The sequence below is a fragment of the Psittacula echo genome (assembly GCF_963264785.1).
Source record: "Psittacula echo genome assembly, chromosome: Z".
In the NCBI taxonomy this organism is placed as follows: Eukaryota; Metazoa; Chordata; class Aves; order Psittaciformes; family Psittacidae; genus Psittacula; species Psittacula echo.
In genome coordinates this window covers 86,984,239-87,008,997 of record NC_137742.1, presented here as the reverse complement: position 1 = coordinate 87,008,997, position 24,759 = coordinate 86,984,239, and the positions used below count along the sequence as shown (strand labels likewise).

Below are 24,759 nucleotides of genomic sequence, written 5' to 3'. Positions count from 1 at the left end.
CAAAACCATGCAGGCATGTAGCAAAATGGGGTGTGGATATAGGGTTCTTCCGTGGGATGACCAAAATAGTTACAAAAATAGATACTCAGTTAAACCTGCTTCCTCCTGTAGTGAAGAGTACTGAGCTCAAACTGAATAAAAATAATTTTTACTGTTTTCTTTAAGAAATAAAATATTTTTTTAAATGTCATGATTTATTTAGAAGTTGGCACTGAAGAACTGTAAATGTAAAATGAGCAAACAGGCAGAAGACAATAAAGATTTACACGTATTTGCAAGTAAACTAAATAGAACTATTAAGCTGTATATACTTGCTGCCAAAAATGTAGTCTGACTATTGAATTAGTGGAAATGGCTGCACTGGCAGCTGTATCCTCAGTGAAATGTTGAATTACTTAGCAGTTGGAGCCTGTTCCACAGGTGCTGTGTGGGTATGCATCTTCAGTATGTTAAAACATTTAATTCTGCCATATATTTTATAACTTTGATGCTTATAAAGTGAAGGAGCTAAGTTGACTCTTACGTTTTATGAAGAAAAATTGAATGCAAGGAGATCCACTGTTTCTTAGTTTGTGGCAGTGACCAAAAGTGAGCACCTCTGTTGTCATAGATATTAATTGTAATTTATATATTTATTACATATTTTATATAGTAGCGTATTAATTGATATATACATTACAACATTATATTCAAGTTAATACACTTTTTAAATGTCTTGATTGTATTGCCGAGCACAGAGTAGTGCATGGAGTAAACTGGAGTATTGATCAAGCAGCGTGCACACTCAGCAGCAATAACCTGACCCCTGGTAGAAGTGGGAGTAACTTGCCTCCCATGTGACACAGTGTCAAGTGTACAGATAGCACCTTCTTCTTTGAATGCTATCTGAAATTTTAGAAATCTGTAATCTAGTTTAGCTGTCAAGTCCTGACTATGTTTTCATACTTTCTTCTCTGTTCAGTATGTGTGCAATACTTAACAACATTTAAAAATGTGGAACATGCTTCTGAGCCATCCAGACAGTTTTGTTAGGTGACACGTTGTTATTTGGTCACAGAAACCCGTAATCTGACAGCATGTAGTGTATGACAAATGCATGTGTATTATGTGCCCTGAGTCACTTTTCTGCTTCCTTGTCAAAGGTAAGTCTAGATAAGTGAGGATGGACATAACCAGTGCTGCAACAATTTCTTTCGAATGGGGAAAAAGGAACTAGGTAGTGTCTCCTTGTATCTAGGAATAGTGAGGGTCTCTGTTGATGATGTCATTAATCAAGTACCTGGTCAGATGAGCACTCCTTCAGTGGCAGATTAAATTGGTCATTTTACAGAATATTTAGCAATGAATTTATTTGATAATTTTATTTATTACATAGTTACTCTTGTTGCTGTTATTTAAGGTACCGCTTTCTTCCACCCCCAGCCTCCCCCCAGGATGATGAATGAGAAATGGCTTTATCTCTGCATCTCTTGTTTGCCTCTCCTCCCCTTGAAAAATCCATTTCTTTGGAGTATCTTGATGTAGTGATAGTAGATGTGATCTCCCCATTTGCTTATTACCCCAACATTTCATAAAGATGCTGATTTTACAGCTTTTTCTTGCACATCTACTATTAAAGCTTGAGTTTTACTCACAGAAAAAAAATTATTGTTTATATTGTTTCTCATTAAATCTCTTAGAGACATATTTCTGGGCTTTCACATATGGTTATTTCAGATTCTTTTATTAATTGGATTCTCTTTTTCTTTCACTCTTTTCCCAAATTCTGTATTGGCTGTTGGAAGGGAAACATGATGAAGTTCACTTTCTTATTTAGATAGCCTGTGTCAGTATAGGTTATAAATAGCGTAGAAGAATACCAGAGAAAGTGCTTCTTCCTAGAATTTGTTCATATTCAAATATCTAAATTTGATCTGCTGGCTCACACAGAGGCACCATCTAAATGGGGCTAGTATGCTTGTGTGAATTATCTTAGGTGTGTCCTTAAGTCTCTGGAACTTTGTGAAATTTCTCTTTAGAGGCTATTTCATAAATATTTATGGACCCATGTAATATTGGGAAGCTCTTCAAGACTGATCCCTTTTATTTAAATTTTCCTGTTCAGATTCTAGCCGGCCTCCTCAAGTACAAAGCTGCCATATGAGGAAGATGAGTAGCAAATAATATTTTGAAGTTATATACAGACTTTTTTTACAGAAGTTAATGTTCTCAGTTACAAGTTATAAAGCTTCTGTGAGAAAATCTGTTTTACAGACTTCATCAAGGAGAATAAAAAGAATATAGGGATGACCCAAAACCTGTACTGAGTGATCACTATAGTATAATTCACAGTATCACAGTATCACAGTATGTTAGAGATTGGAAGGGACCTCAAGAGATCATCTAGTCCAATCCCCCTGCCAGAGCAGGAACACCTAGATAAGGTTACACAGGAATGTGTCCAGGCGGGTTTTGAATGTCTCCAGAGAAGGAGATTCCTCACCTCCTTTGGTGAGGACTTGTGACTAAAAGCACAATTCATAAGAGACAAGCAACATTTATGGTGTTAACAGACATGGTTGGGGTGTTCTGGAGTTAACAGCCATCACAGACCTGGCCAGCACTGATGTAGGTAACACGGAGCATTTCGATAGAAGAGTGGGCAATAACGATGCAGATGAAAATGATGGGATCTGTTATTTTTGCTTTTAGGCTTGTTGATTTTTTTTTCTTTTGCTTTAAATTTAAATATGAATGGCTAGTGAAACAGTAAGTTTTGGGTTCTGTAAAACAGATAGTGAGGATCTAATTTCTGTCTCAAGCAAATAAGCACTTCACAGGGTAGTAAAGTTCACAGGGTAGTAAATTGAAGTTGTTCATCTTTTTCTTTCTTTAACCCCTGAAGGGAACAGATGGCATTTATGTATCTGGTAGATAACCAGGGAATATTCAGTAATGCCAAAAGATCTTGAAATAAAACCTAGTTTCTTTTAGTGTGTCTTTCTTCATGGAATTCTTAGACATGCATTGATTTAAAAACTATTGTATAAACTGATGTTTGTCCTCAGACTGCTGTGTCACAAATTTAATCTAGAGCACTGAAAAGTGATGGAATATTAAGTAGTTTCTTTGCTCCACTGGTGATGAACAAACAGGCTTTGGCAGATGTATCCACAGCCCAGGAATGGATTTAAGTGATGGATACTTAATGCAACTTGAGAGTACGTTACCTGCAATTATCTGGCAGTTCCACTGGAAACTAGGATTGCTGGCAATGTTGCTTATTCTGACAGGAAAAAAAAGTAGTTTAGATAAGACTGATAGATGGTCAAATACTTGGAAAAGTTGCTTCTCTTGTCTGAATTCTCTTGGAAGTCAGGGAATAGGCACAGAATTAGGTTCTATTTTAATATAACGGGATTTTGGTCTTAATTTTAAGAAGACTTAATCTTTCAATGTGAGTGGACTATAGGCAAGCTTAGTCTGCTAAGTACTTATTTTGATGAATAGAAATAACACCAGCTATGCTACCTTAGCAAAGCTTTAAAGTGAAAATATTTGCAAATCGCTGACTTTGGAGATAAAAAACCACTTAAGTGAGACAACAAGAGAACTTTGAACCTCTTAGATTTTTAATAAGCTAAGCTACAGCTGTAATGTTTACACTCTATTAATGAATCCAGAGAAATTCAGGCAGTGTTTAATATGGGACCTTTGAGCTGTACATGTGATTCGCCTCTCTGCTTTGTTCTGAAATGAGAGAATGTAGATTTTTACTTGGCAGTGTACTCTATCAATACGCTGAAAGCACAGTTAACTGTGGGTCTGCTAGCAGGAGAACAGTGATGTTTTGAATGTAAACACTGTTTAAAAAGTCTATTAATAAGCCACTGTGGCAACTGGAATGACCCAAAATTCTTGACTCCAAAATTAATCCACCAGGGAAAAAGTTGCTTTGTTCTAGATAGCAAAGAGCATCCACAGCAGTATTTTGGCTGTACATGTGTTCTTGAATAGTGTTGGATCATAGTTACAGTTTGGAAATCTTGGGGTTTTGCTGTGTTGCCTCATTGACTCATTACAGAATATGCTGTTAATCTCTACAAAAAAATGGGAGGAGGAAAAGATGTGGCATGTCCATTGTGTGGTTGGTGAGCTTTTCCCCTTTTCCTTCCTGTGTTGGGAGGAGCTGTAAGTGGAAAAAGTTACTTTTTTTGAAATTAAGAAATAATATTAATCACTGTAGAAGTGCATCTCAACCAGAAAAAGAAATAAGAACTAGAGTTAGTGACTACAGAGGCAGGAATATGTTCTGTGGCCACAGAGTGTTTAAAATGAGTTCTACCTGTGTTTAAAAGCTTTCTAAGCTAGGAGTCTAGGAGAGCATTAGACTTACTGAGCTAATTGCATATGTCCTTCAGCTGAGGTATCAGTGTTGGCAGTTTGTCTGCACAAAGCCCCAGCTATTTGTCCCATGAATTTACTCGGGAAGAGTGCTACAAATGAAGGATAAGTATTTTAAGTTTGGAACTGAGTTATTTCTAATGGCTGTCATAGGCTTTGATTTTTGATTTTTCTTTCTGTCCCACGTATACTGCTGTGGGGCCATGGACAAATGCAAACAAGCAGTCTTGTTTCTGTGGTTTGTTTCTTTCGGCATGAGAGAAGCATCATCAGCCCATGAGCTGGGCCTTGACTATTACGGGTCTGAATACTGAAGCCTACACATTTGGCTGTCCTTATGCTGGTTTAGAGATAATGGTTGCAGAGGAAGAAGGTACCTGTTAAATTAATATTGATAAAATTGTGATTGAAGTGATAATTTTAAATGCAGTGGCTTCTGCTGAAGGGTTCCATCTCTAAGTTCCCTTTAATAGCTGCTGCTCTCTAAAGCTTTTAATGTTAATGTGATAGGAGTATGAGCTTTTGAAGGCTTGCATTAATCACATTATAAAACTTCTTTGGTATTAGTGGTAAAATACTTGTACGTTTATAGATTGGTGCTGCTTCAACAGCATGCTAAGATTTGATTTAATTGAAGTTTTGGAATGACTGTCACTCATTATTTCTTTATCCTGACATGATTTGATGCTTTACTAGTAGGTTAGTGCATTGTTAACCAGATTTTTACTTATTTAAAGAAAAAGAAATTAGAGAAACTTCTGTGAAAAATTAAGTCGTAAGCTGTTATAACAGTAATTTGATGATGAACTGGGTAGAATTTTGTAATGAAATGTGGAAGTGTCTACAAATGTGCTCCTCCAACATGAAGTCTGAAAAATGAGGGGGTTTAAATAACAGAATCCAATAACATGGATTCTGGGTTCTGAGTGCAAAGTTAAATGTTTTTTATCAATAATGCTGCTGTGCTGTGTGTAAGCTGGGGGAGATAGAAACCTTTAACCTTTTTGCAACACCGAATTCTTGCTCATTTCTGAAGCAGCTGAGCGTCTTATTCTTAAACATGTTCCAGGTATTTTAAGAATAATACAGCGCTAAACTTTGAACTTAGGTGAGTTCTAAACTATCAGAGCTCATTGGAGTTCAATGCACAGTTTACAACCGATAAAATAACTGTAGTGAGTCAGACCTACGGCAGTTTTACTGCTGATCCTCACCTAATAGAGCAGACTGAACAATACTTTCTCGAGAACAGACCCATAAATGCAGTAAAGCTAGCAGCTTCAGACTTATTTACCCATATTCAGTATCTGGTACAAAAATAATGTTGCTTCATAGTGAAAACTGCTCAAAATATATGCATACTTGTTACCTCTTGCCCCCCAAACACTGACATGATTTTTCATGTTTGATATTGATTTATACATAGAATTAAAAGGCCCCAAGAGTTTGTAGACTTTATTCTGCTATTTTGGTTTTTTTTTAAATTTAGTGTCCAAGCTTGCAGGTTCATGTGACTTTCAGAAGGCGACAATACTGGCTAGGAAGTTTCCACCCTGTCCCCCTCCTACTGGTTCCATTTGAAGAAGACAGCTAGGGCTCTGATAAATTAATAGAATTCAAAAATTTACCTTTCAAAATGAAATAGATCACTGATCCAGTTCAATGTGTATCTCTACAGCATTTGTTAAAGAAGTGGAAGGGTGGTGTGGAAGCAGAAACAGATTAAACTGGAATCCTCACAGGGCAGAAGGGTGCATGTCAGTGTACTCTAAAACCTTTTAATATTTCATGGCTGCTGAGAAGTTGAGGCTGATGAAGAGAGCAACAAAAATATTCAGAGAGACACAACAGTTTGGATATTCAACATCAAACTCCAAAGGGAAGCAGCTACATCTGGAAAACATGAGTTTGATGCAGCACAGCCCTAAAGGCTGTGTAATTTATTTGGAGAATCGTGTTTTGAAATCTGTCCAATTTTATGATGGTTTAGGCATCTGTGCATGCACCGTGTGCTTGCTTGCTCTCTCATACTGATATTTTCTATTTGTTTTCAAAGAATGACAAAATCTTGAGACTCAGAGTTATTTTCCTGTCCCTGCGTTTGTTCTAGTATTCCAAATATTTTTTCAGGAGATAATGAAAGTCTGATACAGCTTGTGCCACATTTTTATTAGCTAATTGCAGAAGAGGTAAACCACGTTGAGAGGCTGTATGGAGAGTGGTCACAAGCAACAAATACCTTTTTATTTGATTGAGTTTAATAATAAACTTTCAGTAATACCTCCCAGTAATTCGCACGTAGTCTGTGGTGTGCATGTTACACAAAGTTCTCTTAGGGACCTTTATGTGTTCACTGTGTATACCAACTATTTTGACATAGAATATCTGGTTATATGGAGGGGTTTCCAGGAATACTAAAGAAGAATTTCTCGCATGCTACATTTCTTTTTTAAACTCTTTTTAGTATCTTCTGATCCTGACATTTTCTTTCCTTTTTTAGACTGAAGAGTCTTTGAGTCTTTCTCCTTCAGTAGCCATAGAAGTGAATGGAAAGGTCTAGTTGATAGCCAATAGTAGCATTTAGGCAGTAGGTCTTGCCCTGTGGTAAATATCTGGAAGGACTGGGCTTACACTGCGTTCCTGTTAGTTTCCTCTCTTATTGTTGACATCACCGGTCCTCTCCTACACAGTAATACTCTTGCTGTGGAAGGATCAGTCATCAGCGGTCCTTCCCTAACTGGGGGAAGAAGAGTCCTTGCTGTCTACTACATGCTTGTGGAGATGATTTACTGTTCACATTTCTTCCTTTCAGTAAGAAGAAAGGGAAATACTCCTGTTTTCCAGTTGCTCTCATAAAGATGCTTCAGGAGAGAAGGCTTCTATTACAATGTTAGCTCTCTCCTGAGGTGCACATAAGAGGTACCCCATGAAGCAGGAGGACAAGAAGCTTGGAGGTTGATCTATAGGTGGAGGCCAGCAAGTGGTGCTGCTATTCTCTCTCCTTCCCATGCTCAGTGACTGATTTTTGTAGTAAAAGGTAAATGTGTGGTACTGCAGGCTGAGCCCAAGTCCATCCAGATACTTGCTAAAGGCAGAGCTTTCTTTTCGTTTTTATTCAGTCCAAAAATTATCTTTTTTCTTGACTGTAGATATGTTTTATAGGTCTTGGCTAAATTCTTCAGAAGGTATAATTTATCTTTCTTGGACCTGTGGTTATTCATGTTTGTGGAAATCTGCAGGGTTTGGTGGTGGGTGTTTTTCCTGACCTCCTTTGAAGTGGAAAGAAATTGATCTGAGCTTTCTCAAATGACTATATTTGTCTCTTTAAAACCTCATTTGCTTTCCCCATTGCTCAGAGTAAGGTAGTAGAAAACTATTTTAATAAAAGCTTATTATTACTGTAGATGTTCTTGTTCGGTACATAATGAAAAAATAAACGTTCACTTTTAAATGTTCATAAATTCATTTGCTCTGCCAGGTAATTACTGACTTGAATCTGACTGTTCATCTTATTAGAATCAGAAGTCTATAAATCTATGCAGGTAAAAGGGTAGGTATGAAAACAGTGGTGATACAGTGTGGCTTACTTCCCTTTGAGATTCTTCCATTACTCCATTTTGTTCTTCTTCTTCCCTGGAGTGACCCTGCTTCTGTGTGTAAGGGTATATAGAATCCATGAATAAGCTAAGCAATGTACTGTAGGGGCTTTGTTGTCTATTGCAGTAAGTCTTCATGCTTAGATAGGACTACTAGCTTTAAAATTTTCAATAATCACATAGGGTTAATTTTAATGATAGTTAACAAAGTGCAGTGCTTGCCAATCTTAGACAAACAAAACCCAACAAGCTGGAAGATCATAATGCAGAGAATTAAAACTCCATGACTTGCAGATTGATTTTAGACTATTCTCTCTAAATAACATTTGAACTTGCTTGCTGATATATATGGGGATAAAAAAATGAATATAAAGCCATTATAGAATAGCACTGGTAACGTGGAGCAGAGGGTACAGTACCATTCTTTTAATTAGGTAGGAAGAAATTCCACTCTGTCATTCCCAAAGGAAATACTTAATTGAAGATTTCAGTGCACCAGCAAAATTTCTGAATTTTCAAGTGACAGTTTTAGGCTAATAGGTATTCTTATTTGGTCATCATTTGTTAGGAAAGTGACATCATTGCCTGTATTTTACGGTGAAGTTACTTTGTTTATACTGTGGCCAGACAGCATAGTTCATTTCATCTTAGTGTGCTCATCTTGATTGCAGCACATCTTCATTGCCACCTCTTGACTGGCCTTTACCAAGTCATTACGGGCAGTGTGAACTGAAAATAGAAGTCCAGCCTAAAACTCATCACAGAGCTCACTATGAAACAGAAGGAAGCAGAGGAGCAGTAAAAGCGTCTACTGGAGGACACCCTGTAGTAAAGGTAGGAAGTCTGGCTTCCCTGAATAGAAGATAATTTTTTAACTACAATTATTGGTATTTATAATGCTATGAATTGTTACCTTGTGTGAAGCTTACAGTCCTTCCTGAGTAAGATTTTCTTCCGTAAATATAACTTGTTCAGTACAAAAGTTAGTTTTAGATGTTTAAAAAATTACAGTTTGCTACAGTTACAGTGCCTGTCGCAGTTTTATACTGTATGTAGTTTTATGCTTATGAATGAATTCACTGTGCAATAATAACATATTCAGCTTGAACTTTAAGGAAGAAGGGGTATGCATGAGGGAAGGTAAGAAAAGTTACAATAGTAGTTTAGTTGGAGCTATACTGAAACATGATACAGCTTCATTTGAATCAGTAATATCTCTCTTTTGGTGCTGAGATGGCTTCTGAATCCTATGAATGCCTTGTTTGTGTATTTGTTAGGTTATTTCTGTGAAATGGTGGCCATAAATTTTGTTAACTTTCACTCAAATATTTGGAGTAAATTAAACTTGACTCTTTCTTCAGCATGAACCAAAAGTTATTACTTGCAGTTTAATGGTATGTGGATGTCATTTCCATTGTGTTAACAGAATCCTGCAAGCTTTACTGTCTCCTAGAACAGTTTCAATCACAGAACTGCAGAATGGTTTGGATTGGAGGGGACCTCAAAGCTCATCCAGTTCCAAACCCCTGCCATGGGCAGAGACACCTTCCATTAGACCAGGCTGCTCCAAGCTCTGTGCAGCCTGGCCTTGAACACTGCCAGGGATGGGGCAGCCAGAGCTTCCCTGAGCAACCTGTGCCAGGGCCTCACCACCCTCATAGTGAAGAATCTTTTCACAATACCTAATCTAAATCTACCTTGCTAGATTTTATAGCACAGTAGAGGCAAGGTCAAGTGTTTATCAGGGAAGTCTGTGCTGCAAACTAGAGAAATTTGAGGATGCCTGGACTAGGCTGGAATCTGAAAGTTGCCTGGGCACATTTCTTCATGTGGGCCATTGTGTTGCTTTAGTCACTGGAGAAGTCAACATACCTTTCACATGCCAAGGTGATGGTGCTGCAATTTAACACATCATTAATGAGGGCAGAAACTTGAGAGATTCTGGCTACAAAATAAATGTCTGCTGAGCTTTTCTGAGCTGCATTCAATTTTTTAATTTCCCAACCCCCACCCCCCGGGTGTCTTGCACTAGTGTTTGCATTAAGGGAACTTACAAAACTGATGTTTGTAAGATTTGACAAGTACATGTAAGCTTTCTTTTGCTTACAGAATTAGATGCTTCTAAGCTACAGTACTAGAAAAAACCAGATCTGCAATCTATGAGGCTTACACCAGTGATTTTAAAAGTTATTTATTTGCATTAGAATTGTGAAATACCTTGCTATGACAAGAATGCTGCTTTAAAAATGGGGATGATCTTTATGTGTCTAACAGTCTCATGATTAAACACATGGATTATACTATGTCTGTCTATTAAATGGATAGAAATGCAAATCAATATTCTATTTTGCAATTTGTCTCTCCCACCTGGATTAGAAGTCAATTTCTGTGCTTGATGAGACAGAGGAAGTTGTTAGGAAACAAACCATCCATTTGTAATAGCTTTTTACTCACTCCTGGAAAAAACAGTATGCTAAGGGCCAAGTTTGGTGAAAGGTAAATGTTCAATTGCTGTGAGCAATGAAGTGAAAATTACCTTATTTAAATACAAAAGTAAAATCTTTCCAGCACTTCCAGAAGCTTATTACACAAATCCAATTGCTATTACAGTATACATTACTATTTGTTTCTGACCTGACTTTTCTTTTTTGATGCTTTTAGTGTTTATACCAATCACTTCCATGTGTGTGATCATTGCAATAAAGTATTAAGCATTTTCTTGTGTGAAATAACTGTATGTTAACCAGTATCAGAGACAAGAAGGGATGTGAATGAATAGAGTATTTTGGTTGTAAGGGACCTACAAAGAACATCAAGTCCAACTGCTGCATCTTCGGGTGCCTGAAGCTCTTTGTGTACTTTTGTCTCCTACGCAGTTTGTTTTGCTCTTGAACAGCATTTTATAGAAAGCTAGAATATTTGATTTCTGAACTGTTAAACTAGATTTTAAAGTAGTACATAGCATCAAGCCATTAATCTATTAGTGCCTGTCATTAGTCTAAAAACTAATATTGTACCATACCTGTTGCTAGGAGACTAAGCTCTGACAAATTTGGCATCGTCTGTTAAGTACGTTTAATCAGCTTATTTCCAAATGTTAGGAAATTAAATGTGTGGGGCATTGTGTTTTGCTTTGTAAGTCCATTGACTTCAATAAGACATTGACTTTCTGTAATGAAATTAACTTCTGGAAAAATTTCTTTTACCTTTGTACAGAATTTGCAAGAGAACGTTGACAATTTTCACAAGGAAGGAATAAATAACTTTGGCAAAATGATTAGCAAAGAGAAAGGTGGCATGTTGAATTTTTGGCATCCAAATTATGTGGAATTTTTGAATTGCATTGTCAGGAGACATAGAAAGCCTCTGAGCACTGTCTACATTTACCTTTCTAATTCAGTAGGTTGGAGTACTTTACCCGTCGATGAAACCTTTAAAGAAATAGCTGTCACATTTCATCTGACTCTAAATGAATGACCATCTTTGCTTGAATTTGCCACCCTTCCCATAGGACAAATTGTATGTAATAAAATAATACTTACAATTTGTTAGAATGAGGTTTTACTGTTACCTAGAATGGTTAGGGCTCTTCATGAGGTTTCACTTGGATAATATTTATGATCAAAAACATATAAGAATTGTAGAGCAGATAGGCACATGATAAGCATCTCTCAGGAAGACATTGTGGAGGGTTTTTTTATTTAGTTTTGTTTTTACTTTTGTATTTTGGCTTTCTGATCTGAAATGACTTTGTTTTAAAAAGAAAAAATCTCATTTTGTACACTTCATTCCTGCTGTTCATGTTGACTTCTGAGTTTTCATAAGTATTTTACGTTAAATGTGATCTTTTGATAGTAAATTCTGTAAGCTGTGTTGTGCACAAGAAGTATTTCCTTTTAATTTTTTGTCTTGTTACCAGTGAAGAAAGTGATCTACATGATACTCTTCTTGTGAAAACTTTGTTGGCAAATTTGTTCCTCGAGTTTTCTCCAAATCAATTTTTCTCCAAATCACCTCCAACCACACAATGTGATGTATTGAGGGATGTTGAGCTAACCGCTACTTGTTAGCACTGTTCTGTATGTGGGAAGGACTCTGTTCTGTGGCCATTTACCAGGGATTGTAGATGTGACCTACCATAAGGGCAATTTATTCTAAAACGTATGGTGTATCTGCAACAGATACTGTGTAGAAGCCACTTGGGCCCCATGCGTGAAAGACAGATTTGGATCACTGGTAGCCATTAAGAATTGACCTGTACCAGAAATGGTTTTTTGCCCTGCTACAAAGGGTCAAAGAGAATCGTTCATGAATTCCTCTGCCATAAGCAAAATTCTTACTGTAGTTGATTCTGCAATAACAAAGGAGGGGAAGCGTCATGCAATCTGTATGGACAACTCAGCACTGTTACAGCTGAACAAAGGCTTAAGATAAAAAATTAAGGAAATGTTAAATAAACGTGAGTTTGTTTAAATGGTTATAAACTTCTAGTCACTGACAAGCAAACAGTAACCTCCTTTGTGAGGTCTAAGGGAGACCTGTGGAAGAGGGACTGAATGTCAGCTCTATTTAAAGTGACAGCAGGGCTTGGAAGTCATGACTGAAGAGCTGCAGTGGGAGAAAAAGTAAACAAATTAAGCCAAAGTAAATTAATTTTGAACTACTTTGAAAATTCTAAAACAGGAATGTGTTCTCAAAAAGTCTGTCAAGCTCTGCCTGAGTTCTGGTGGAAGAAACTGTACCCTACAGGAGAGGATCTAACCAAGCAATTTCCGAGATGATCTAATGAAAATAAATTAATGAAGGATTGTCTAAATGAATATATGTTTCCTGGCCTGTAATTCTGAGGCTGTCACCTTTTCCCGCATCTTCTGTCTGGCTGATTCATGTAACTACTTGAATGACAGGTATAATATTGGAGTTCTTCCTGTTCTCTAAACCCAATAAACAGTACCCTTTTTCTGTGTTTCATGGCCCTTCCCATTCTTCTTGCCTTTCACATTTCAATTTTTATTTTTCTCTTGACTTCTTCCCTGTTTTGTACATCACCAGAAGGCAGGCTGTATCCCAGCTCTAATTGCCTACTGGTGTTTGGTGAGAACAACCCTCAAATGAATCTAGAAGGCAGAAGGTAAGTCTCAGCCAGTGTGAACCGTGTGGGGGGCTGTATTGAGAAAAACACTGACCTTTGGTTCAGATTCTAAAAGTACATATCTTTCAGTATCAGTTTGATAACTATTTAGGCGGCTTCTGCTCCAGAATCCCCAAAATAGATAGTAAAAGCCATATTGATGCATCTATTGTATGTTTGAATACTTAAGCTAGAAAATACAGTAATTAACATGAAAAAAAAACCCAACCAAAAACATTAAAAATGCCACACTGGATGGGACACAGTGATCTGCTTTTTAATGTCCTATCTTTACTATAATGTCAAAATGTAGTAATCAATTTATAGTGAGTTTTTTGTTTGGGATTTTTTTTGCGGGGGTGTGGGGGGTAGTGAGAAGGGATTTCCTATTTCTGTCCCAGAAATGCTTGTCTAAAAACCTGTGATAGCATAATTTAGCACTGAGAGTTGGTGCTATTTCATGAATAGCACGTTTTTGTTTTTCAAGGCTGTAGAGCAAACTGCAGCTGGCAAGTGTATCATGATGGCTAGTTAGATGTGGCTGGCAGTTCTGCGCTGTGCGATGTAGTACTATTAGTCTAACACTATTTTAGCTATGAATTGATCTCCTTTTTTGAGTAGTGTAGAATAGGACAGGAATCTGAGCTAAAACATTTTTCAAAATATGCCTGAAATTAGTATTTAAAATACTTTCAATCCTGTCTGCAAGCAGAGGGTGAGCATGTAGAAGTGCAATTTCAGAAATAGAAGTCCCAAGTTTTTAAACCTTGAAGGTTGTCCTGTTCATTGTGTAAACCTATGATATTATGACCGGTAATACACTAATATTTGCAATTACTTGTTTTACTTTGTTTGCAGGACCTGTTTGTGATGACCTTTATTAAAGTTAGCTCCTTTTATGACACTTTTTTTCAAACGCAAATGTCTGTATTATTTTAAATTTTTCAAGTCAGTCTATTCAGTTATTTAGTAAAAGAGGAAGGAAGATGCTTTTTTTGATGTGCATGCTTTTCCTTCTTAGTGCTCAGAAAGGTACATGAAATTATTAAGTGATAAAAAATAGTACTGCCCTTCAGGACTGCAGAGTAGATGTTTTGGTTTAACATATTTAACTTTGAAGTTGGACATTTAGCTATATATAGCATTATAACCTTTGCAGAATCTGAATGAATAAGAAAATTGCCATGTTAGGACTCTCTGAGCCAGAGGTTGGGGTGTTGCCTAGTACATCTGAATGGAGTTTTCTTTCATGAATTTCTCCAGTTTCTTTTAAACAGTGCACTGAAGATGATAGGTCAGCACTCCCTGCACTGCTGTGAGCCACAAGGGATGGCTATGGTCACTCTGACTAAATAACTTCCCTGAACTCGTAATTTCTTGGGTTTATACATATGGTTTGTTTCAGGCTTTTCCAAATGTAACTGTTGATAAATTAGTGATAAATTGTACCACTGATGTGAGTCATTGTGTGTCTTTTGTTTCAAACTATGTCATCTTCATGCCTTTGGATCTTTGTCATCCATTGCTTTTATTCCCAGGTCATTGCTAATGGGTGTGTTCTTCAGCTTGGCAGAGTAGCCCTTCAGGTTTAAACCAGCATCCTTCACAGATCTTTAGGAAAGTTGCTGCACACCACTCGAAAATTAAATTTTCATGGAGAAATGTCTGAAGAAAAAGGTTCAGTTCTTCAAAGCCGTGCACCCTGTTATTGCTGTCCAAAAAAATTCCAGGCTTGTGGGTTACATCTCTGTTGTCTCAGAGGGCAAACATTTCAAAGGCATGCTTTGCTTTTTTTATCTTTAAATGAAATAAAAAAAATATTACTTTAAATGTAGGCTAAAATTTAAGCAGTTCAAGTTCTTTTCCTTTACGTTTGCTTAGGTTTTGTGGTGAATTAGACCATATCCTTACGCATAGTCTTCCAAAGTAAAAGTGGAAATACCTTATTCAAGAGAAAGCTTTATCTTTCCCTTCCGCCCCTGTAAAGGGGCCTCCATTCTCCTCTCCTGCTCTCCTTGCCTTGTCACTTTAGGGGTGTTCTAAGGAATACAAAAGTCACTGAAATGCATCCAGCTGCCATGAAACTATCTAGGAGGAAATAACTAGTTAACAGTATGCTTTTCATATCAAGGTATTGAAAAGCCTAGGAAATGTCCATCTCTAGTAAATGCTTAGCAAGTGTTTATAGTTCTTTACATAGCTGTTTCCTTCCATGTTCTTCAGGAAGACTGAGGATTTTTATATGAATACTGGTGCATTTGGTGAAGATATTGTTGTTAATAAAGTCTTTTGTTCACTGAAGTTATCCCAAACTTTTCCCTTGACATGTCTTGTATTTCAAGATTTTGCCCTATATTTAGGAAGGCCTACTTGTATGTAAGAGCTTTCTTTTCAATCAGTCTATTGTACCAATCCAGTAATGCCGTAAGCAGTGAGTTAACTGCACAAAGGTGAAGGAGCACTAAAGCATTGATAAGCTATTCACCTTCAACTAGCAAGCAAAGAAAAGGCACATGGAAGATAAGACATGAGTATTTTATAACGCCTTGTGAAAGTTTGATTAAGCATGGCCATTTCCTAATAAATGGTGGGGAGTTTTGCTGGAAAAATGCTTTAAAAATAGTCAAATGGGTTTTGGCTCTGTCTGAGTGTCATTAATATCATAGTATTGCTTGATTGCTGAACATAAAACTTAACTAATTAATTAAATGGTTTTTCTAACACACACAGATGAGTTCTATATTTTTCTTTAATTTTTAGGCTGAAACTGTAGGCATGTGAAACCCTGACATCGCTTCTGGTTTCAGTGACACTATTAGGTATTGGGCTTTTTAAAGCCCAATAAGCAAAGGGGGTATGGGTTTCGAAAACAGCCTATTTTAAGTTACACTAGTATTGTCTGCTAAGGACCTCTTTGCTGTGAAGTGCATATTTTCTGTTGGATATTTTTCCTAAATCTTGTTACATGTCTTAAGAAATCATAAGTTGTGAATAAAGAGCATTTACATTTGAATCAAGATTGGTGATACTTGGCCTGTAACAATAAATGGAAAATATAGACAGAATCTTCTGAATTTTTAAAAAAGGCAGGCGGGGGAGGTGAAACTTCTAAGTATTAGAGACTAAAAAAACATCTTCTCACAAGCTTGCGGAATGTTGCAAGCTTTCCTTTAGATCAGAGCATGGAACTGATGAGATCTGAGCCATAATCTTCATCTAATCGGGAAAAATGCTAACTTTTTTTCCAGGTTGATGCCTCCCATTTAGCAAATAGGACCTATTTGCTTTCCTCAGCAATGAAAATGTTCTCCCGGCTGCTGCAAAGTTCCAGATTTAAATGCTGTGGTCTTCAGTGATAGAATTATTCTATATGATCTCTAGTGTTACACATTTTTTAAATATTTTCCATATGTGCAATAAGAATTTCTGAATGTTTTTGTAATATAAAATACAGTTTATTGATGATCCAAAAATTCTCTCACCAGCTTACTGTCTTTGTAGTTTCTTGGTAAAACTTGTAAGCCAAGTATTGACATGCATACGTGAGTTTACTGTATGCAGTATAGTAACACGACTGGAACTGCTTTGGCATGAAGCCCTTCTGGCTAATGCTGTGGTGACCTTCAGTCTTTAGCCTTCCAGCTTTAGTTTAACTTACGCATGCACTGACCTTTGCTATGGAAACGATATAGAAACACAAAAACAACTTGGCTGAGTTTCCACAGCAGAGGGGTGGGTGGTGTATCAGCGTTCTGTTACAGAGGAAGGTTTCTAGAGGTCAGTAGTGACAGTGTGCAGTAACTTAGTAGTTGTCTGCAGCAGGCTGTTTGTTACTCCTGGGAAAGTTTTGTATCTTTTAAAGTAAAATTTGTAAGGATTTTTTTTTTTTTTTGAGGGGTCTGTCCTTATTTTTTTTTTTTTTCTTTTTTGTAATGTGCAGCTGTAGGATTGCACATTAATAGAGTAAGTGCTGGAAGGTATACTTGAAAATATATGTAGTGCTCAACCAGTAGTTCAAGTTGTTGTCTTCCTGTAAGTGATCCGTGACTGAATCTTGGGCACACTGATATTGCAGCAGTTTATTTTAATGCATCTGCTTCGTGGTGATTCTGCAACACTTACCAGTAGATTGTAAATGCTGTTAACTGCCTGTGGTCTATATGGGGACACCATGTTCTTATTTATATACACTGTGTATTCTTTACAAGGATGAACTAAAGGTACAGATACCATGGTTTCATTAGGTTCTTTCAAGTTAATTATGTAGGTATTTTCATTGAAGAACAGTTAGAAATTATTTTTTTGCTGACTTAAATGTTTGGCTGCTCAGCATAGGGAATTGTGCATAAAACAGATGAGATAATAAGTAAGTGTCACCCCAGTGTCAGTAGTGAACAATCAATGAGTTGTGGGTGTTTTTTAACTAGAACAAAACGGCATTTAAATGGAATGCTTTTTAAATTTTTATTTTTAAACTTTGAATAAATGTAATAACTCCTCTGTAATGCAAAGTATAAATTTATGAAGTCTCTTCTACCTTGCCAATGTATTACTACTCCCTCTACCCATATAATATATATATCTATAGATACTGGTATATACTATATATATATACACAGCATATATTATAGTACCTTTAATATGGCTTTGTTGCAGAGCCTTTACGGCAGTTCATTTGTGACTAAGCTGTAGTGTAAGCTATAGTATGACTTTTTTGTTTGGAGACTGCTTTATACTGTTATAGCTTTTAAGTATATATGAATTTCATATATCAGGATTTTGTTCTGATGTTATCACAGATAATTTTTAATTATGAGATGCCTTATTTATATGCTTCTGTGCTATCACATGCATAGGTTTCTTCTAAATTATTATAAAAATGTATTCTGTTATGTTATATTTTTTCTTGGGGTGCTGGATTTCGTGTTTGTTTTGATATAATTTGATACATAAACCACAGGAGGGTAACTAAAGATGGTGCTACTGTGCAGGGTCTTGTTGGGGGGGTTATTATTCTGAAGCTGTACTAATGAAGTTTCACATCTGTACTTTGGTATGCTAATGTACTGCAGTGATGTGAGACAGTCAATAGGCTCAAGAGCTTATATTGCGAGAGCATTGTACAGGAAATGCACTTGTGAACCTACTGATATGTAACTTATCTGCCGCTGGTGTGGGCATTTTTTGTAAGACTTCCTCCCCACCATCATTGTGCTTTGCATATACCAAGCCCTAAATATCTCCTGTCATAGCATATCTGGGTGAGGACCAAGGAAAAATGGAAGCAAAACCTGCATTAGACATGACTTCAAGCAGTTCAAATGTAGCATATGGCCATACAGTCTCATAGGCAATACCATTTTAACTGCTGGCATGGGGTAGATTTTCTTCACAAAATTAAACTCCTGCTGTGTGTAGGCTTGTGTAGAGGACAGCTGATTGCAGACACACCAGCCTAGTTTTGTTAGTGTTCTTACCCTTCACCCTCTTTTTCTCTCCCATATCACTAGTATCTCTTGGAACTATTGTGTGCACATCCATTGTTAAGGAAGGGGAAGACAGCTTTAATGGGAAACTAGCTTTGTCACAGTGACTCTATTTGGAAGCTATTCAAATTTTTTAATAGGCTTGTAATTTATATAATTCCCAGTATTAGAGTGAACACATTTAATGAATGTCATTTAGGGTGTATTCCAGTGTATTAGGATTTAATTTTAACTCTGAGGAAAATGGATGGTAGAGTCAGTGTTGAGAAGTTGGAACAAGATGGTTGCTGTGAGTGCTAAACTAATCCATGTTCTCAAATTTTCTTTAAACTCCTAAAATAATTCAGACTCATGGAAAATATGAAAATGTTCATTTGGTATTTAAAAAAAAAATACTTTTTGAAAGTCGTAATTGGTGGTTAGCCTTATATTTAAGAAAGGGAAAGATGCAGGAATTAACATTGATCAACTTTTGGTTTTAAAAACATTTTACGTGCCAGAAATGAACCATACATGATCTCCTATTTATGAATTAGATTTTCTGTGTCCTAACATGATGCATTTGCATACACCAAATCTCTTAATAAAACTCATCACTGCATTCTGTAGTAGAAAAACTAAACTTGAAAATATTTTTTGTATTTCTAGAAACTAGATGTATCTTAGTACAATTGGTAATTTGGCTTTGATTAAAAACAGTATCAGAAACACACCTATAACATAGCATAGCTTTGATGTAGATATCCTGTACCTAAGAATTGAGAGATGTAAAAGTAGAAAGATAGTTAGATACTAGTTTGTTTTGGTAAATGTTGTTGATACTGTTGTACTGGAGGACAGAAAGATGCCTGTGTTTAGTTCTCTAAAGATATTGAAGTTTATAAGTAAATGCTACTCTTTGACTCTTAAGTCTTTGTACTAATTGTGTATTTATGCTATGCACATACAAGTGCAGTAAGAGTCAACTAATACTTTAATATTACACCTACTTTTTCACCAGCTCCTGGGTTACAGTGAGAAGCCAGTAAACCTGCAGATGTTCATTGGAACAGCAGATGATCGGTACTTAAGACCTCACGCGTTCTACCAGGTGCACAGAATCACTGGAAAAACAGTTGCAACAGCTAGTCAAGAGATAATAATTGCCAGCACAAAAGTTCTGGAAATACCGCTTCTTCCTGAAAATAATATGTCAGCCAGGTATGTCACAGCATAACTTAGCTGTGTAGTTGTATGGACCTTTTTCATTTGTGCAAAGGTGAAAGAAAATCTTGTAGAATATCGTATTTTCCACAAATATGGCTCATGACTGAGATAGATCATGACTGAGATAGACACATCTCTTTAAACATTCCAGTGTTCAGGTACTCAAAAGAAAAGGAGGAGACAGGAAGCTCATAAGATTTACAGGGAGATAGATGAGCGCTTCTGGGATTATTTTTCCCCATACAATCCTTACATACATCTGACTCCATATTTGTAGATTGCGTGTGGGTTACTGACAGTGGAGGTTGGTTGATTTTACAAAGACAGAAGACTTTTTTTTTCCTATGAAAATACTGTCACACAACTTAGCTATTTGTTCCTTGACTGAATGTGGTGATTTTTAACTTGTGGTATCATAGTAGACCTTCTCCTTGTTTTGATTATTTTACTTTTTGCAGTTGCATTGATCTGACTTTTCAGGTCTTGCTGGATCAAATGTGCCAAATAATAGTTTAGTGGTAAGTTATAGCAACAATTGAATAGCTCCATTCTATCTGAAGGGTCAGTGAACAGAGTGAAGCACAATTATTTGTTTATATAGCACATTTATTTCTTATGTAGACTTCTGAAGTCAGTTTACATTTTCCTAGATGCAGACTTCATGCTAGTTCTGTTGAAGGCTATGAAGCCACAGTGATGTGCAAGAGAACACTCCTCACCAGTTTGTCTATAGGTGTTACTTGATTAAACTATGTTTGTATCGTATGAATAACTAAGAGCTATGTGGAATAGTAGCTGGGATTTGATGGCTATGCTTTTGGCATTCTCTAGTCCTTCCTAAGGCAGAACTAAGTATAGTTCTCTTGCTCCTATTGATGATGTTCATTATGTTAAATGATTTACTACAAAGGTTAAACAATGTGCAGTAACAACGTAATCTTTCAAAGGTTCAAAAAAACAGCTAGTTATTTATAAGACAAAATGTTTCAACAGTACTTGCTGCCATTTTTGACACCAGCAGATCTTTTAATCTCAGACATTTAAAATAACATTTAAAATAGCGTAACATGGGGTAAAACAGAATGCTGTTCATTCTTTAACAAAACAAAGGCTTACAGAGTGTACTTTGACAATAGTTTGATTAATTTTCTTCCATTTTTCTTCTGCTCCGTCTGCCCTCACCTACCTCCAGTATCGATTGTGCTGGTATTTTGAAACTTCGCAATTCAGATATAGAGCTCCGTAAAGGAGAGACAGATATTGGAAGAAAGAATACCAGAGTGCGGCTTGTGTTTCGTGTTCACATCCCACAACCTAGCGGAAAAGTCTTATCCCTGCAGACTGCTTCCATACCTGTTGAATGCTGTAAGATTGCTTTAACATCATTTATACTCATGTTTTCTGCATGTGTTAGTAGTATTGTCATTCTAATAATATTAATTGTCAGAATTATATGTAACAAGTGTGTGTAAAAAGCATTGTGTGTAAAGAGCTAAATTACCAAAAATTAATATAGCTTTTTATAAAGATGAGACTTGCTAAGTGGCAGCTTGAAGATTTGGAGGAAAACCAGCATTACAGGCTTTAAACCTAATACTGCAGTCATACAGCTAGCAGGTTCAGTGATTCGTCAGTATGGGCAGAGGCAGATAATACATCTCAGTGAAAATAAATAAAATAAATATTCATTTCAGGAAGAGCTAATACGCTTTCATTTAAAAGAGTCTATACCATTACTAGTCTTTATATAGTATTACTTAATGCACAGCTGAATTTCTAAAGAGTTCATTTGTTTAATGCTGACACTGAGGAATCAAAACATGACCTTAAACAACCTGAATTTCTCCTAGAATTAATTTTCTTCATAAAATACTGAAGTAATTTTTAAACCAATATTCCTAAACTAAATATTTAATTTGCTGTAACAATAGAGACTGTTCGGATTCATGGCTTCTTGGTGTTCCTTTTCTGTATTTGTATAATTTCAACATAATTTTACAAAGATAAATCATACAAAAACATTATTTATATATGTAAATAGATGGTCGGTTTGGTTTCGCCCCTGATTCTTCAAGTTAGGGATCATAAAAGACATGTCACTATGATTAAAATTGAGAATAATGATTTTTTTCCCTTAATTGTCTTTTTTTATAGCTCAGCGATCTGCTCAAGAACTCCCGCAGATTGAGAAGTACAGCATCAACAGTTGCTCAGTAAATGGAGGCCATGAAATGGTGGTGACAGGATCCAATTTTCTTCCAGAATCCAAAATTATATTTTTTGAAAAAGGACAAGGTAAGTACTCCTTTTGCTTCAAAACAAAGCTGAAACCACAAGCCTGAGCTTGATTTTAGGAAGTAAGGATGTTTCTAAAAGTAAAAAAACCAGTCACAAGGAGTAATCTGAAACTTCAGGTTGGCCGTTGATCTGTATGGTGGTTGGCAACTATTAATGAAGTTGTACTTGTGATTCAGGAAGACAGTTAGAGATTACCTAACTTGGAATTGTGTGTATTTGAAAGATGGTGTTAACAGATCTTATTGTGCATTTTCTCATTAAAAAAAAAAAAAAAAGATGAAAGAAAAAAATAAAAAGGAAATGTACTGTTTGGCATTGATGATATGTTACATCTGATTTAATTATTGCACAGGAACTGACTTACTCCTAAGCTAATGTAAAATTAGTTAGAAAATACTACTAATTTCCTCTCCTTCCCCCCCATATATTTGCATAAGATTTTCTGTTATTCTTCAGGGCTGCATTTGTTAACAAGTTTCAAGATTTGGCTCAGATTTGGGGTGCAGTGTATCCTTCAGCTATGTCTATGTCCAATTTGCAAACAGACAAGTGTGCATGTAGGTAAAATACTGGCAGTAAGCAGTAGTATGAACAGTAGTGACTTCTTGTATGTGTGTTAAATGTGTGAGTTTGACACCCATCAATTATTTATTTGCTAAGAAATCAGAAATGTTAGTTAGTTTATTACATGATTCTCATTTTCTGGAATCCAAGTTCAGTCTTCTAGGCAGCATGGCAGCATATAGTCATAGGTGAAAACTGCAGCAGTTACACTTGTGTATTAGCACAGTAGAGTTCACGATGATATTCATAGAATCATAGAATAGTTAGGGTTGGAAAGGACCTTGCCATCATCTAGTTCCAGCCCACCTGCCATGGGCAGGGGCACCCCACACTAAACCATGCCACCCAAGGCCTCATCCAGCCTGGCCTTGAACACCATCAGGGATGGAGCATTCACAACCTCCCTGGACAACCCATTCCAGTGCCTCACCACCCTAACAGTAAAGAATTTCTTCCTTATATCCAATCTAAACTTCCCCTGTTTAAGTTTGAACCCGTTACCCCTTGTCCTGTCACTACAGTCCCTGATGAATAGTCCATCCCCAGCATCCTTGTAGGCCCCTTTCAGATACTGGAAGGCTGCTATGAGGTCTCCACGCAGCCTTCTCTTCTCCAGGCTGAACAGCCCCAACTTTCTCACCCTATCTTCATATGGGAGGTGCTCCAGTCCCCTGATCATCCTCGTGGCCCTCCTCTGGACTTGTTCCAACAGTTCCATGTCCTTTTTATGGTGAGGACACCAGAACTGCACACAATACTCCAAGTGAGGTCTCACGAGAGCAGAGTAGAGGGGCAGAATCACCTCCTTCAACCTGCTGGTCACGCTCCTTTTGATGCAGCCCAGGATACGGTTGGCTTTCTGGGCTGTGAGTGCACATTGAAGCTGGCTCATGTTCATTTTCTCATCGACCAACAGCCCCAAGTCCTTCTCCGCAGGGCTGCTCTGAATCTCTTCTCTGCCCAACCTGTAATCAAAGATGTTGAACACATGGACAGTGGGATTGAGGGCGCCCTCAGCAAGTCTGCCGATGACACCAAGCTGTGTGGTTCAGTTGATACGCTGGAGGGAAGGGATGCCATCCAGAGGGACCTCGACACGCTTGTGAGGTGGGCAGATGCCGACCTTATGAAGTTTAACCGTGACAAGTGCAAGGTCCAACACCTGGGTCGGAGCAATCCCAGGCACAGCTACAGGTTGGGCAGAGAAGAGATTCAGAGCAGCCCTGCGGAGAAGGACTTGGGGCTGTTGGTCGATGAGAAAATGAACATGAGCCAGCTTCAATGTGCACTCACAGCCCAGAAAGCCAACCGTATCCTGGGCTGCATCAAAAGGAGCGTGACCAGCAGGTTGAAGGAGGTGATTCTGCCCCTCTACTCTGCTCTCGTGAGACCTCACTTGGAGTATTGTGTGCAGTTCTGGTGTCCTCACCATAAAAAGGACATGGAACTGTTGGACCAAGTCCAGAGGAGGGCCACGAGGATGATCAGGGGAGTGGAGCACCTCCCATATGAAGATAGGGTGAGAAAGTTGGGGCTGTTCAGCCTGGAGAAGAGAAGGCTGCGTGGAGACCTCATAGCAGCCTTCCAGTATCTGAAAGGGGCCTACAAGGATGCTGGGGATGGACTATTCATCAGGGACTGTAGTGACAGGACAAGGGGTAACGGGTTAAAACTTAAACAGGGGAAGTTTAGATTGGATCTAAGGAAGAAATTCTTTACTGAGAGGGTGGTGAGGCACTGGAATGGGTTGTCCAGGGAGGTTGTGAATGCTCCGTCCCATGGCAGGGGGGTTGGAACTAGATGATGTTAAGGTCCTTTCCAACCCTAACTATTCCATGATTCTGTAATTCTATGAATGTATTGAAAGTTTTCTTAGCTTCGTTTTGTATTATACATGCACTTGGCTACATACATACATATTACTCAAAAGGTGTTCAGTTATTCAGCATTCCTTCCTGGTTCTATAGCTCTTCTGGGATATACACTTGATCTTAATATTTCTTACTTAGACTAAAATGCTCGCAAAATCGTCAAACACTTTAGGACTAATTGCCTTAATACATAGAGTTCCTTTTCTTCCCTGATTGTCCCTTTA

The 24,759-nt window shown here is 37.3% G+C and overlaps 1 protein-coding gene across 3 annotated transcripts in view; it reads left to right on the top strand.

Annotated features, from left to right (window-relative positions):
* The window catches only part of NFATC3 (nuclear factor of activated T cells 3), a 72,664-nt gene that overhangs the window by 20,164 nt on the left and 27,741 nt on the right, over positions 1 to 24,759 (top strand). For 2 of the 3 annotated variants that reach the window (XM_080638715.1, XM_080638714.1), the window contains exons 3-6: positions 8,651 to 8,813; positions 19,597 to 19,796; positions 20,995 to 21,167; positions 21,957 to 22,097. In XM_080638715.1, coding sequence (XP_080494841.1) covers positions 8,651 to 8,813; positions 19,597 to 19,796; positions 20,995 to 21,167; positions 21,957 to 22,097 — 677 coding nt within the window. The remainder of the gene's footprint in view (positions 1 to 8,650; positions 8,814 to 19,596; positions 19,797 to 20,994; positions 21,168 to 21,956; positions 22,098 to 24,759) is intronic. The other variant, XM_080638716.1, reaches the window with a different exon arrangement.